The sequence below is a fragment of the Stigmatopora argus genome, chromosome 1 (genome assembly GCF_051989625.1).
Source record: "Stigmatopora argus isolate UIUO_Sarg chromosome 1, RoL_Sarg_1.0, whole genome shotgun sequence".
NCBI classification, from domain to species: Eukaryota; Metazoa; Chordata; class Actinopteri; order Syngnathiformes; family Syngnathidae; genus Stigmatopora; species Stigmatopora argus.
The window spans coordinates 2,439,166-2,454,717 of record NC_135387.1 but is presented as its reverse complement, the minus strand read 5'-3'; the positions used below and the strand labels follow the sequence as shown (position 1 = coordinate 2,454,717).

Sequence of the window (15,552 nt, the reverse complement as noted above, 5' to 3'; positions counted from 1 at the left end):
CTGTGTGGTGTTTGCATGTTCTCCCCGGGCCTGCGTGGGTTTCCTCTGGTTACTCCAATTTCCTCCCACATTCCAAAGACATGCATGGTGGGCTGATTGGACACTCTAAATGGCCCCTACGTATGAGTGTGAGCGTGAATGGTTATTTGTCAATGCAGGGTGTACCCCGCCCCTGGCCCAAAGTCAGCTGGGATAGGCTCCAGCACCCCTGCGACCCTAGTCAGGATAAAGCCGTTCAGAAAATGAGATGAGAAATTTAGATATTAGTACATTGCAGTCTTTTGACGTGCTTATAACTGTAATATTTAATAAATTTACACTTTTTGATAATTGTACTTGTGTACTTGTATTTCTGTACTATAGGCACAAAAACATGTATTATGGTAGTTATAAAGGGGGTGATCCTACTTTGCGGATTTTCGTTTATCGTAGCATAACTGGTCTACATTAATCGCGATATTCGAGGGATTACTGTACCTATAGTCAACCATAGGACACACAAAGAGACAAATCCAGAATCATACTGCCGCCGAGTGGGAATTGATCCCACTCTTGACCGCACCGATGGCAGGCGAGGGAGCCACTACGCCATCAGGTACTCTGAATATTGAAATGTTATGGCAATTTAATGATTATTCCTTTTACATTCATTTTCTGAACCACCTCACATGGGTCGCAGGGGTTGCTGGAGCCTATCCCAGCTAACTACAACCACCAGGCGGAGGACACCCTGAATTGATGGCCAGCCAATCACGGGGCACAAGGAGACAGACTATTCACGCTCACACTCATACCTAGGGGAAATTTAGAGTGTTCAATCATCCTACTCTGCATGTTTTTGGGAGGAAACTGGAGTACCCAGAGAAAACCCATGCAAGCCCGAGGAGAACATGCAAACTCTACAGAGTTAGGACCGACCTGGGATCGAACCCTCGACCCCAGAACTGTCATGCTGCCAGGCAGCATTTTATGAATAATATAAGTTGTTGGGGTAATCATTATTATAAATGTGTTTGCAATGAATATAGAGCCTTATAATATACATGCTTACTATATTAATCAATATATTTGCTCATCCTAAATGTGTAACTATATTAAACAATATATATATGTGTTGATCGCTTTTATGTTAGAGTTGAATTAATATGTGAAGCTAACGCTTACGCCAAGGTCGCTCTCCAGGACAGCTGGGACCAGCGAGAGATACAAGTACGCAAGGACATAAAACAATACACTAAGTTCTTGCTCCGAGGACTGAGTACTGGAAGATACACCTCAACCTTTTCCCCAGATGCAAGTTCGCAATGAAGATCTGTGAAGGACGCTTAAATTGTTGTTGGGTCAGCGGATGGCTATCAAGCATATTGTTTTAATTTGTGACGCTAGTTTGACGCTAGCGTTTGCTTGATTATAGAATTGTTTTGTTTCTTGCTTACGCAATTGGATCGAGTCGATAACCTTGTAATTGTTTTGGTTTGAGGCCTTAAATGGGCAGGACATAATGCCACTCGTTAGAATAATCTTGGTCGGCCGAGCGGTCCGGATGTATTCTCTTCTTGCAAGAATTAAATGGTGAGATGTGACTACAGATGCCTTTTTTATTGAAAGCTGAATTGGAAAAACCTAAGGATAAACGTACAATTGGATGAACATAACATAAGTGAAATTTTACATATTGCTTCTTTAACTCTCAGTCTTAAACGTTTATTAATGAAGCTATATTGAACTTTCTGCTTTTAATTGAACAGAGTTGATCACTGCTAGACGTTAAATCCATTTCAAATGGTAGGGTGGGCATTTCTCCCAGTTCAAATGGCATCAACCACTGTCACCATCATTTATCTACATGGCCAAATGTATCATATTTGATACATGAATTTTGAGAAATGTGATTTTTTTTCTTGATAAAAATGTATTACAAATTATATATTTGAAATTGTGTAGTGGTTTTGAAGGCCCATTAGGTTAGGTTAGGTTAGAACTTTATTTCATCCCGAATTCGGGAAATTTCTTGGTTGCAGTAGCAAGACAGACACAAGACACACAAGACATTGTAGACCTAGGTAAAAAAACTAAATACCAATATGCAATAAAAAAAGACAGAAAAGTAGCAAAAACACAAAACGAGCAAAAGCGGACCGAGCTACTGCTACCGGCTGTCACTTGAGCGGCGCCATCTTGGTTGCAGTAGCAAAAACGGAGACAGATACTAGAAAAGACGTTGTAGAGTTGGATAAAACTGGAACCACACAGGAAGTCTTCCACAAGATGGGGAACTTCTGCAGACTGTGACCGAGGTTGAAAATATGCAGAGTCACTCTTCCAAGCTTATCGGCACAGACCCTCAGTAGTCTGGAGCTGAAGAATCAACAGTAGCAGAGTACAACTCCTCGACTAAGCGCCGACAGCTCTTCCATCTTATCGGGGAGGGATCTCACTTTCCCCATAATAATAGTTGGAATGGTTGGTCTGAAGCGTCGCTTCTTCTCCCGGCACTTTTGTCCAGCTCCGGATTTCCAGCGGCATTGAGGTGTTGCACTTTCTGCTGTGTATTGTTCACTGCATTAAAGGCTCAGAGTTGAAAAAAGTTGCTATTAATTTTATATTGGTTTGAATTTTAAAAAGTTAACCATTAAGCAATGAAAAACAGGGATATTATTGTCATTTTCAATGCTTTTGGGTTTATTTCACCTCGAAAGGTCATGGGACAAATACAAAGCAGTATGTTTTTTTGCAAGCTGCCACTGAATTTGAACAATCTTTTTTCACAGCCCAAGTTGCTATCTTATGAACTTGTTGACTTGGTCTCATCCCATTTCAACCTGAAAGAGAAAGAATTCTTCGGTCTCGCCTTTTTCAGTGACAAGTATGTAACTGTTGGCCTAACGCGGTTAGTAAATGAATTGATGGTGATCTTTAGAAGATGTGTTAAGTTTGTATCCTTGCTTTTCCAGTGGCCAGTGTAAATGGCTGCAGATGGACCGCAGAGTTCTGGATCATGACTTTGTAAAGAAGCATGGCTCTATTGCCCTTAACTTCTTGGTCAGGTAAAATGACACCTCTATTTGTAGGACTAAAGCTCTCCAGCAGGCCGCAACACTGTATATTCAAAGAAATTAGAATACAATGGTACCTTGAGCTACGAGCTAAATGCATTCCGGGACTGAGCTCGTATGCCTATTTACTCGTATCTTAAATCAACGTTTCCCATAGAAATGAACTAAAAACCAATTAATTCGTTCCAACCCTCTGAAAACACACCCAAAAAAACAGGATCTTGGAATGGAAAGATATTTTATTTGTTCTCATTCACCATCTATTAACACAGTAACAAATAACTAGTGGTTATGATGTTTAATAGTACTAAAATTAGACGGATTTCGCGGAGGGGAGTGAGAGAGGGACAGAGAGAGAGAGAGAGCACGGCAATGCGCATAATATAAACCAATTTAAATGAACTTCGATTACGATAGGGACACACTCAAAAATATGTTTAATCTAACCTTACACTAAACTTAATTCTAATTTTGTTTTAAATTTTTATACCTTTCTTCTCCCGGGTTGGCTCTATTTGCCCCGCCTCCACCCTGACTTTCAGCTGCAGATTTTAAAAGGAACGGAGCTTTTGTCTTCCCTTCAAAATATTCCGAAAATGATGCACACGAATGTTCTCACAATAGGATAACGCACGACCACTTGCCAACGGGACGTAGTATATTCCTCTCGTATTGGCGAGCAACCTCCGCTACATGTACACCATTCTGCACTGACTAATGGGGAAAAAATGCTCCACCCAGTGCTCGTAGAGACATTTACTCGAGGGAGTTGCGGGGAGAAGGAAAACAGCCTCTTGCGCCGGCTCTATGCTCGTATATCAAAATTTGTCTCGTATCTCAAGGTAAATATTTGCTCAAAATTTTGCTTGTATGTCGGGGCACTTGTATGTCAAGATATTACTGTACATACTTTATATATATATTTGCACTAGTGAAACAAACTTTGCAGAACAAAGAGAGCATAAAGGTAAAAAAAATCACAACAAGAGAGCTATAGAATTTTAATCATGAGAACCACATTTTTAAACGTAATTCATACGCATCCTTATTTTGTGCTTCGTAACTGATTTGAATGCATTAAGTTGGGCTTGGCTGAGTCACAACCCATTGTCCTTTTCTTTGTAAAATAAAAAAAAGCACAAAAACAGTATTAATACGATTTTTCTGATGGCCAGAAAATTACAGTTGTTGCTAGCACCGCCAAATTAATTAAATATACTGAGTACTGATTTTCCCTTTCATAGATTTTATGTAGAAAGCATAACCCAGCTCAAGGATATGATAACAGTTGAGTTATTCTTCCTGAATGCGAAATCCATTGTCTATCACGTAAGTGTTTTTTCTCTTTCCCATGAAATGCAATACAAATGTAACTTGGCTGAAGCCTACTAATGAGTCAGGCAGTTTTCATTCAAACTAGAAAACTGCGGATTTGCTTTGAGAGTGAGCTCATATTAAAGTTGATACTATATGAGACACTGCCTGAGTTCTGTTCATCTAAAATTGTTTTCTCACACTCTCTCTCGCGCTCTCTCGTTCGCTCCCTCTCTCTCTCTCCCTCTCTCCTTCTCTCCCTCTCTCCCTCTCTCAAACATCCCATCCTCCCTCTCTCTCTTTCCCTCTCTCTCCCTCTGTCTCTCCCTCTCTCCGTCTTCCGCTCACTCTTCCTCTCCCTCTCCCCTCGACACACTCCCCCCTCTCCCTCTCTCCGTCTTCCTCTCCCTCTCCCCTCGACATACTCCCCCCTCTCTCTCCCTCTCTGTCTCTCCCTCTCCCCTCGACACACTCCCCCCTCACACTCCCCCCCCCCCCCCCCCCCTCCCTCCCTCTCTCCTTCCCTCTGTCCCTCTATCTCTCTCTCTCTCTCTCAGGAGATTATAGAAGTTGAAAGTGAGAATGTTTTCAAGTTGGCAGCAATTGCTTTGCAGGTTCGTTACTTCATTATTTTCTGGAACAATTATAAATGATTTGGTGCAAATTGAAAGACTAACTAAATTAATCTGTTTTTAACCAACTAGGAGTCTAAAGGAGACTACACAAGGTAAAAGCTTGTTATTATCACTATTTACTGGCACCAAGACATGTGATCTTTCAGCAAAAAACATTCAATAGGTCGCTTATTTCTTAAGAGTGAGGTCAACAATAATGCGTGGCTTACTACTATAGTGCACTTAGAAACTCCCACCAGTCTACCAATGAATCTCAGGGTGCTGAGAGATGCAAAGGGAAACAAGGAGTCAGCAGCTTAAAGACTAGTGAAATGTTTGTATTCACACGTTTGTTGTTTGTGTTTACTTATATTCTCAGCCAATCAGGAGTCAGTAGGCAGGTAAAATTCTGATTAGGTGTGGACAATGTGCTCTATTTTTTTATTATATTTCCCTTTGTAAAAAAAAAAACCGTATTCCCACACCTATAGGTTGCACTTAAAAGTCTAACATTTTCTCTACACTGGATTGAACGCCCAATGATTCGGTGTGCCTTGTGTATGCACTAAATTCAAAATTCTATAGATTTCGCAGTATTGGATTGGATTGGATTGGATTGGATAACTTTATTCATCCCGTATTCGGGAAATTTCGTTGTTCCAGTGGCAAGAGGGTGAGGATGCAGGAATAGGAAAGGCATTTTAGACATAAATAGATAGGTAATAAGTAGGTCAAGAAATAAATACATGAATAAATATATAATTAAATAAGCGTGTTGCTTAGCACATATATACATACATACATACACATAAATGTACATGCATGCATACGGTAGGTCTTAACACACAGCCATTTTTTTGTTAAAGAGCCTGACAGCTGATGGGTGGAAGGATCTGCGGAAGCGCTCCTTCCTGCAATGAGGGTGCCGCAGTCTATTGCTAAAGGAGCTTCGGAGGGACTCCACAGACTCATGCAGGGGGTGGGAGGTGCTGTCCATGATGGACATCATCCTGGTCAGCATCCTCCGCTCTCCCACTTCCTCCACAGAGTCCAGAGGACAGCCCAGAACAGAGCTGGCCCTCCTGACCAGCTTATTCAGCCTGTTCCTGTCCCTCTCCGTGCTCCCGCATCCCCAACAAAGCACTGCATAAAACACTGTAGAGGCCACCACAGTGTCGTAGAAAGTCCTCAGCAGTGTCCTGCACACTCCAAAGGACCGTAGACTCCTCAGTAGGTAGAGGCGGCTATGGCCCCTTTTGTACAGGGCATCTGTGTTTGTGGACCAGTCTAGTTTGTTGTTGAGGTGAACACCCAGGTACTTAAAATGTTCCACGATTTCAATGTCTGTACCCTGGATGTTCACCTGAGTGGTCTGTTGAGGATTCCTCCGAAAATCGATGACCATTTCCTTTGTCTTACTGGTGTTGATGTAGAGGTGGTTTTGCCTACACCAGTCAACAAAGGCTGTGATGACTCCCCTGTACTCCAGGTCGTTCCCGTCCGTCACTCGTCCAACAATAGCGGTGTCGTCAGAGAACTTCTGGAGGTGGCAGGTGTCTGTATTATGTTTAAAGTCCGATGTGTAGAGGGAGAAGAGGAGTGGAGAGAGCACTGTGCCTTGTGGGGCCCCCGTGCTGCAAGCTACCACATCAGACGTACAGTCCTGGAGTCTCACATATTGTGGTCTGTCAGTGAGGAAGTCGATGATCCATGCGGCTAGGTGGTTCCTTACTCCAGCCTCTTCCAGTTTCCCTCTCAGTAGAACCGGCTGAATGGTGTTGAACGCACTGGAGAGGTCAAAAAACATCATTCTCAGCGTGCTTCCCGCGTTCTCCAGGTGTGAAAGAGACCTGTGCATCAGGTAGGTGGTAGCATCTTCCACACCAATGCCTGGACGATAGGCGAACTGCAGAGGGTCCAGCTCTGCATTCATCAGGGGGCTGAGGTGATTGAGGATGATTCTCTCCAATGTCTTGATCAGGTGAGAGGTTAATGCTACCGGCCTGAAGTGGTTTGGCTCCCTGGGGTACGCAGTCTTAGGAACTGGGACCACGCAGGAAGTTTTCCACAAGGTGGGGACCTTCTGCAGACTGAGGCTGAGGTTGAAAATATGCAGAATCACTATACCAAGCTGATCCGCACACTCTCTCAGTAGTCTGGAGCTGAGGCCGTCTGGACCGGTAGCCTTCCTTGCCTCGATCTTCTTGAGCTGTTTTATCACCTGATCGACAGTAATGCAGAGGCCGGTGGAAGAGGGGGAGGAAGAGGAGGAGGAGGAGAACGAGGGGGGAGCGTTGCTTCTGGTCTGGGGGGTCAGGGGAGTGGGGGCAGGACTGAATCTGTTAAAGAACTGATTCAGTTCATTGGCCCACTCCCTGCCGCCAGACTCCGGGTCTCTCTCGCTGTTGCCTCCATGGCCCGAAATAGTCCTCAAGCTCCTCCAGACCTCTTTGGTGTTGCCTCTCTGGAGTTGGTTCTCCAGCTTCCTCCTGTAGATGGTCTTACCCTTCCTTATCTCTCTCTTCAGCTCCTTCTGGACCATTTTCAGGCTCTCTTTCTCCCCAGACCTAAAAGCCCTCTTCTTCTTGTTCAGGAGGGCCCTTAGATCCCTGGTGACCCACGGCTTATTGTTGGAGAAACAACGGACCTTCTTGGAGGGTACAATGTTCTCAACACAGAAGTTAATATAATCTGTGATGCAGTGGGTCAAGCTGTCAATGTCATTACCATGTGAATTGCACAGCACCTCCCAGTCAGTGGTCTCAAAACAGTCCCTCAGTACCATCCTGGTCTCCTCGGTCCATCTTTGTATGATCCTCGTGGTAGGTTTTATTTTCCTCACCATAGGGATGTAGGTGGGGATCAGATGGACCAGGTTGTGGTCTGAGCGGCCCAGTGGGGGGAGGGGGACTGAGCTGTATGCCTCCTTTGTGTTGGCATACAGCAGGTCCAGAGTTTTTTGTTCCCTGGTGTGGCACTTCACAAACTGAGTGAAGGTGGGGAGAGTAGAAGCCAAGGGAGCATGGTTAAAATCACCAGAGATAAGAAGGAGAGACTGGGGGTGTGACGTTTGCAGCCGGGACACAGTGGCGTGAAGCAGCTCGCGGGCGACTGTCGCATCGGCCGAGGGACGTATATACGCAGTTATTATGATAACGTGCGAGAACTCCCGGGGGATGTAAAACGGCCTGATGCTAACAGCTACTAGCTCGATATCTCGAGTGCAGAGTCGCTCCTTCACAGTAATGTGCCCGGGGCTGCACCATCTACTATTAATAAAAACAGCCAGTCCCCCCCCTTTCTTCCTACCGCTCTCCTCAGCATCTCTGTCCGCCCTCACCAGCTGAAAACCGTCCAAGGAGACGAGAGAGTCCGGAATTAGTTCATTCAGCCAGGTCTCCGTGAAGCACATAATGCAGATATTCCGATATTGTCGTTGTTGTTTGGTCAGCGACGTTAGCTCTTCCATCTTATTGGGGAGAGATCTTACGTTCCCCATAATAATAGATGGAATGCTGGGTCTGAAGCGTCGCTTTCTCTCCTGACATTTTCGTCCAGCTCTGCATCCTCTTTTCTTCCTCTTTAACTCCGCGGGGAGGTCCAGGTCCAGGTCCAGGGGAATCCAGGTGTTGCGTAGCGCTAACAGCTGATCCTTTGTGTAAGACAGCGGAGGCATGGCTGAGTGGGTCAAAATATAATGTCCAGAATTCCCAAAAGATAAACTAAACTAATAGCTCAAAGACTGCCTCTCGCACAACTTGAGTCTCGGAGTAGAGTCTTGAAAGTAAAGTTTTAAAACATTAAAGTTTGGAATATAATATATAAAGCAAAGTAACAAGTAAAATCTTAAGAGACAATAAAATGTAAAAATAAAGGATAAAAAAGCTCTAAAAAAGCCCTAAAAACACAGAATACGAGTGAGGGTTTAGGGAGCCACTGCAACTAGCAGCCGCTTTGAACGGCGCCTATGATGTTGACTGTCTGAGTGCATTTCTTGTATGTATATAGGGGAAAAGGCTCGTAAAAAGGGTTTAAAAAGAGAGCACATACCAGTAGGAACATATTTAGGTATGCATTTTGCAACACATGCAGTTTGACCCCGAAAAGAGATACGCTTACGAGGCACAGTTCAAACTGGAATCTATCGGCTATGCGGAGGAACATGGAAATCGAGCCGCACTGCATTGGGGCACCCAGACAAAATTTTGATCTCATCTGACCACCAAACCTTCACCCATGACTCCTCTGTCTCATCCAAATGGCCATTAGCAAACTTATGACCGACCTTGACATGTGCTGGTTTAAGCAGGATAACCCTTCGTACCATGCATGATTTCAAACTATAATGTCTTAGTGTACAGTGGTACCTCGAGATACGAGCTTAATGCGTTCCGGGACTGAGCTCGTATGTCAATTTTCTCGTAATTCAAACGAACGTTTCCCATAGAAATGAACTAAAAACAAATTAATTTGTTCCAACCCTCTGAAAAAAACACCAAAAACAGGACATTGGATTGGAAAAAACATTTGTATTTGTTCTAATTCGCCATCTATTCACAAAGTAACAAATAACTGGTGGTTTAATAGTACTAAAATGTGTATCTCAAATTGCTCGTATGTCGGGGCACTGTATGTCGAGGTACCACTGTATAACCAACAGTCATCTTGGAAACAGTGGTCCCAGCTCTTCTCAGTTCATTGATCAAGTCCTCTCGTGTACTGTAATCCTTCTTCACTTTGCGGCTTCAACCTTCACTACATCGCAGATTTTTTTCTGAAGTATGTATGAAAAAAGTTAATAAAAAGGTGTAAATCTGTACTGAAACTCGCAACCGGCAGACAGATGACAAAATGCCAGTCAGGGCTCAGTTTCTGAAATTGTTGGCTCTAAGCGCCGAAGAAGAAGCGAACATCACAGAGGAAGAATGGGCGCGGCGAAAACTATAAATAGCTGTGAAACACGCCGCCAAACCTTTTCTTGTTTCCAGCGGGTTGCGTTCCGGATCGCGTACATTATACATCGTGTAGAGGGCACATACCTGCACACAACCGATTGGGAAATCAGATCGTCTGCTATGCAAAACACTACAGCATTTGTCCACCTGCGTCACCAAAAACTGAAAATTACCAAGTGTTGCTTTAAAATTTTATACAGATACCTCAGATATCTCAAAAAACAATGTGTTTTTTAGGGATCCACATTTCATAAAGCCTTACTTTTTTCTATAGTAAACATTTTGCTAGTAGACCAGTGTAAATATTTCCCTGTCTCTTTAGTTTCAATGTTTTACAAGGTAATGTGCAAAAGTTACTGTATGTCAATGTAAAAAGATTCATCTGGTTCCTCACTTTGTCTATAGCAGTCATTGAGGTAACAATAGTCCTGTATGAATCTGCGCCATCCGTCTAAGGTGTTAATATGTGATTTGAAATTAGACGTCTATATAAAGCTGAAGAAATACAGTGCCGTGAAAAAGTATTTGCCCCCTTCCTGATTTCTGTGTTTTTTTTTCATATTTATCACACAAATAGGTTTCAGACCATCAAATAAATTTTCGTATGACACAGAGACAACCCAAGGAAAGAGAAAATGCAGTTTGTAAATGATGACATTCACACCTGATTACCACCACATCTGTTGAATTAAGAAAACACTTAAATAGAATGTGTCAGACAAAGTGAAGTAGGCTACAAGATCAGACCAGTGGCCAAAGCTGGCATCCCTGACAGAGTTCTAAGGCGAAAACCATTGCTGTCCAAAAAGAATGTAAAGGCTCGTCTTACGTGTTGGGGTTATTCTGGATAATATTACTAATAATTATGTATGCATTTTAATTACTTTTGTATAAGAGTGTCTTTAATTTGAGACTGGGGCAAACTCGAGGTGACCCTGCTGGCTCCAGCTTGTTGACATAACACCTCACCCTCCAAGGACTGTTTACTGGGAGATAGACCTCGCAACCCAGACACCCAGATGCAAGTTCGCAATGAAGATCTACGAAGAAACTCATAAATTGTTTTGACTGGGACGCCGGCCTAAAGGGTGCTATTCGGTTACCTTATGCAATTGTTTTGAATCAGATTACATTAAATGTTTTCAGTTATGTGCGACTAAATACAGAGAAGAGGAGACTGCACGTCAGAATGCTCAGGAACGAAGGCGCGTTATGAGTATCCTCCTTGCAAGTTGTAATCAGTTATGATGAAAGATGTCTTCCAATTTTAATTAAATATTACTAATAATGATTTACTGGTATTAATCATTATTCCAACATTTGGTCCTTCGAGCCTGTGGTCAAGATACCGAAGCTGAATCCGGGACGCTTCCGTTCGATATCTGGGAAAAAGACCGTGGCCACGGCGTGTCTAAAAACCCTTTACGGGCTGGATTACTCGAAGGAGCGCCCTGGATTCTCGACGGTTGACGACTAATCTGGGGAGACATCTGACCGCATCTCTGGTGAGTCCACGTGAAATGTCTGCATATTGTTGACGGGTTCCAAATGCGCGAAGGGCATCTCACGCGATGGCCTTTTTTTGAGAAATAAGGCCTGCGTCCTGGGGATTAGCGAATTTTAAAACCCTGCAAATACTAGTCACTAGCAGGTAGACACGGGTGTGGTCTATAAAACGTGGCGGTCGACATTGTTTTGGTTGTGTGCGTAGTTGTTAAAGCCTAAGGAGAAACAGGAGGAGAGAAAAAAGTTACTACGAGGTTGCACACGAATCCACTCCAAAATGGGTGGCTCAAACAATAACGCGGCTATTGACGACGATCCAAAGATGCGTCTGCCGTGTAAAGATTGGAAATTTGTTGAAAATCAGAGCGCTTTTAGAATTAGACATCTAAACTTATAGATAAAATAAATATGGTTTTGCTAGCTTAATATGCATAAGATATTGATACTACGGGACAATGTACGTACTAATGCATAGAAGTAATATATATGTATAATATATGAATGGCGATAGAAGCGACACGACTTGTTCCACAGATACTAATTATTGTTTTTGATGACGAGGCGGGGAAAGGCAAAACGTGCTGTTTTGTAAAAAATAGCGGTCTCGGCTGGTTGATAGGAGCGAGGCGATGGGCTGTTTTGTTCTAAAAACAAGACATGCCTGCTCAAAATGATTTGAATGAGGATTTTGAACATGAGGATGTTAATGGAATTCAATTGGAATTTTTGTGTGATGCTGAAACTTGTAAAACGGCAATTAAACTGGTTATTTCCAACTGCTAGACGTACTTTGTTAATAGTACCTAAATGTACTGTCAATTTAATGGAATGAAATGGCTTATTGCGGCTTATCCTGGTTTTGATCCCGTCCTCTAGCGGGAATATTTTGGTTAACAGTCGAAAAGAAATACAAAACGGCCAATTAAATGTTTAGCGGGGTTGCCAAACCTGCGTTTTTGTCATACTCTAAACTGGTCAAATAATGCGTCGGCTGCGGGGGAGCGCGGCTGTCTTTGCTGCTGATTTGAACGTGAAGAAACATGGGGCAGTGGATTTGACGGTGTTAGGCATTCAGTATGCGTGCGGACCGCACAAGCGACTAAATTTTTTGGACCCCTTCCGTGAAGACATTACAATAATTGGCCTTGGGGGTGCTGAAGCAAACTTGAGGGCAAAAATGGGTTGGCATCCATGACAGAGTTCTAAGGCGAAAACCATTGCTGTCCAAAAAGAATATAAAGGCTCGTCTTACGTTTGCCAAAAAACATCTTGATGATCCCCTACACTTTTGGAAGAACATTCTGTGGGCTGATGAGTCAAAAGTTGAACTAAGTTGAAGGTGTGTGGCCCGTTACATTTGGCGAAAAATGGCACAGCATTCCATCAAAAGAACACTATACCAACAGTGAAGCATGGTGGTAGCAGTGTGATGGTCTGGGGTTGCTTTGCTGCCTCAGGACCAGGACGACGTGCTGTCGTTGATGGATGAATCAATTCTGCTGTCTACCAGCAAATTTTGAAGGAGAAAGTCCCGTCCTCAGTTTGTGCGGTCAAACTCGGGCGCTCTTAGAGCATGCAGCATGACAACAATCCAAAACACACCACCAGGTCCACCTCTGAATGGCAAAAAAAAAAAAGTTAAGATTTTGGAGTGGCCTTGTCCAAGTCCGGATTTAAATCCTATTGAAATGCTGCGGTGTTATCCGAAATGGGCTGTTCATGCTAGAAAACCCTGTAATATTGCAGAATTGCAAACATTCTGCACAGAAGAGTGGGCCAAAATTCCTCCAAACCATTTTAAGACTAATCACAAATTATTGTAAATGTTTGTTTTCAGTTATTGCTGCCAAAGGTGGCACAACCCATTCTTAGGTTCAGGGGGCAATAAAGTTTTCACAGAGGGCCAGACAAGTTTATAATTTTTTTCTGCCTTGGTAAATAAAATCATCATCAAGAAAGTGCATTTTCTATTTCCTTGGGTTGTCTCTGTGTCATACTAGAATTGGTTTGACGATCTCAATCCTTTGTGTGTGATAAATATGCAAAAAACACAGAAATCATGAAAGGGGGTAAATACTATTTCACGGGACTGTAAACATACAAAATAATAACAGATACCAACCAGACACCGCTGACAACCATGACAATGTATTGTTGTTTGGTTCCAGAACTTGTTTCGTAACTTGGATTTTTCACAAGTAGAGAAGTACTTTATAGTATGTAAATTCTCTAATTCATTCAAAGGTCCTCAAAAAAACCTACCAACTAAACCCTTAAAAAATCATCAGTCTCCCAATTCTGTATGAAAGATGTGAGAAACACGCAATAGAGAAAATTATTATGAAATGATTATTAATGTATTAAAAATAATTACAACCAAAAAAAAAACTGTTTCTATTAGTGCAGGTAAAGAACTGTATGCAAAACAAATCAAAAGCATGATGGATTATTTCATTCAAAATTAGATTATTAATATTTCAAGGAAAATGCTACAACTTCGTTTGTAAATTTATTAATCTCCCACTATTTGTTCCATAGTGATGATGCCACTCGAGCTGACTTAAAGAAACTTCCTACTCTTCCTACTAAAGTCCTCAAGGAGCATCCATCGCTGGCCTACTGGTATGCTTCCTAGCCAATCTGGATTCCAAGCAGCACCTACTTAATTGGATTTAAAAATTAATAAACTTTCACTTTCTTTATGCTAATACAGTGAAGATCGGGTTATTGACTATTATAAACAGCTCAGAGGAATCTCCAGAGGACAGGCCATTGTTCAGTAAGTGTTGAAGCTAAAATAAAAAAATGACTTGTTGAAACACTTCAGACGATAATTTGTCCTGCAAAGGTTTCACGTCATTGGCGAAAGCCTTCTTTTCATTTTGTCTTCCTGAAATCCCTTTTCCTATTATTTGGTAGAAATTAATCAATAGGTGCAACCCAGTGAATCACACAGAAGCCTTTATACAAAATTGTACTATTTTGCCTTCAGAAAATTCAAATCCCACTTTAGCACTCATGTCACTTTCTGTTAATTTTTTAGGAATTTTTTAATCATTTGCTGTTGTTGTTGTTGGGAAAATTCTGTGTCACTTCCTGTTAATATTTTGCTTGAAAAATCATTTAGATATCATTCGTACTAAACAGATTTAACATAACATTTGACAGTAACACATTTGTCAGTAATGCATTTGACAACAAAAAAAAATTCCCAGCCATCAATTGCCATGTAATTCACACTATGAAAGTACATTATGTGCAATATGGAGAGGCTTAATTGCCTTCTCATTTGAACATTTAGTGGTAAGGAATTTGTTGTGGTAACGTAATTGACACAGATTGAGTGAAAACTTGTCAAAAGTAAAAAAAATCCATTATAAGAGGAGGACTTTTCATCCATACCGAAGAAAGCAAGATAATGTCACGTTCTGAAAATAATGTGACTTCCACGGTGCTATTTTCCCCTTAGTGCATGTTTGTCTTTGTAACACATTTGACATACAGTAATACCTTGACCTACGAGTGTCCCAGCACACTAGAAATTTGAGATACGCTGAAAATTCCAAGCACATTTTTGCCTTGAGATACGAGCATACGAGATGGTTCCCAATGCGGTCATCCGGGTGGTCGAGTATGCGAGAGGCTGCTTATGAGAACAGAAAAGCATATGATGACAATGGATATTAAGCACGAAATAATAGAAAAACATGAGAGTGGTGTACGCGTGACAGAGCTGGCTCGCCAATACGAGAGTAGTACCTCAACAATATGACCCACCCTCAAGCAGAAGGATGCTATTAAGGGTATGAAACCTTCCAAAGGACTAACCATCATTTCCGAGCTGCGCACTGGCATTCATAACGAGATGGAGAGCCTTCTTTTAATATGAATAAAAGATAAACAGTTTGCGGGAGAACTAGGATACACTCGGTTCTGAGGCATCGACAAGCAGAAAGTTCCGACTTGAAAGCCGTGGTGGAATACATTAACACCTTTGCCACCGTTATCGCACAAAAAGGTTTACAATTTGTGAAACATAAGATTGAAACTTATTTTTAAATGTAGTATTGGTATTGTAATCTAAGTTGATTTATAAGTTAAATTTAA

General features: G+C 42.1%; 1 protein-coding gene across 6 annotated transcripts in view; it reads left to right on the top strand.

Annotated features, from left to right (window-relative positions):
• The window catches only part of frmd4bb (FERM domain containing 4Bb), an 80,655-nt gene that overhangs the window by 24,299 nt on the left and 40,804 nt on the right, over positions 1-15,552 (top strand). For 5 of the 6 annotated variants that reach the window (XR_013299913.1, XR_013299921.1, XM_077597727.1 and 2 more), the window contains exons 3-9: positions 2,772-2,866; positions 2,955-3,047; positions 4,301-4,385; positions 4,928-4,984; positions 5,075-5,097; positions 13,984-14,067; positions 14,159-14,224. Coding sequence is in view for 4 of the 6 variants with exons in the window: in XM_077597727.1 (XP_077453853.1) it covers positions 2,772-2,866; positions 2,955-3,047; positions 4,301-4,385; positions 4,928-4,984; positions 5,075-5,097; positions 13,984-14,067; positions 14,159-14,224 (503 nt within the window). In the remaining 2 variants the exon portion in view is untranslated. The remainder of the gene's footprint in view (positions 1-2,771; positions 2,867-2,954; positions 3,048-4,300; positions 4,386-4,927; positions 4,985-5,074; positions 5,098-13,983; positions 14,068-14,158; positions 14,225-15,552) is intronic. The other variant, XM_077597803.1, reaches the window with a different exon arrangement.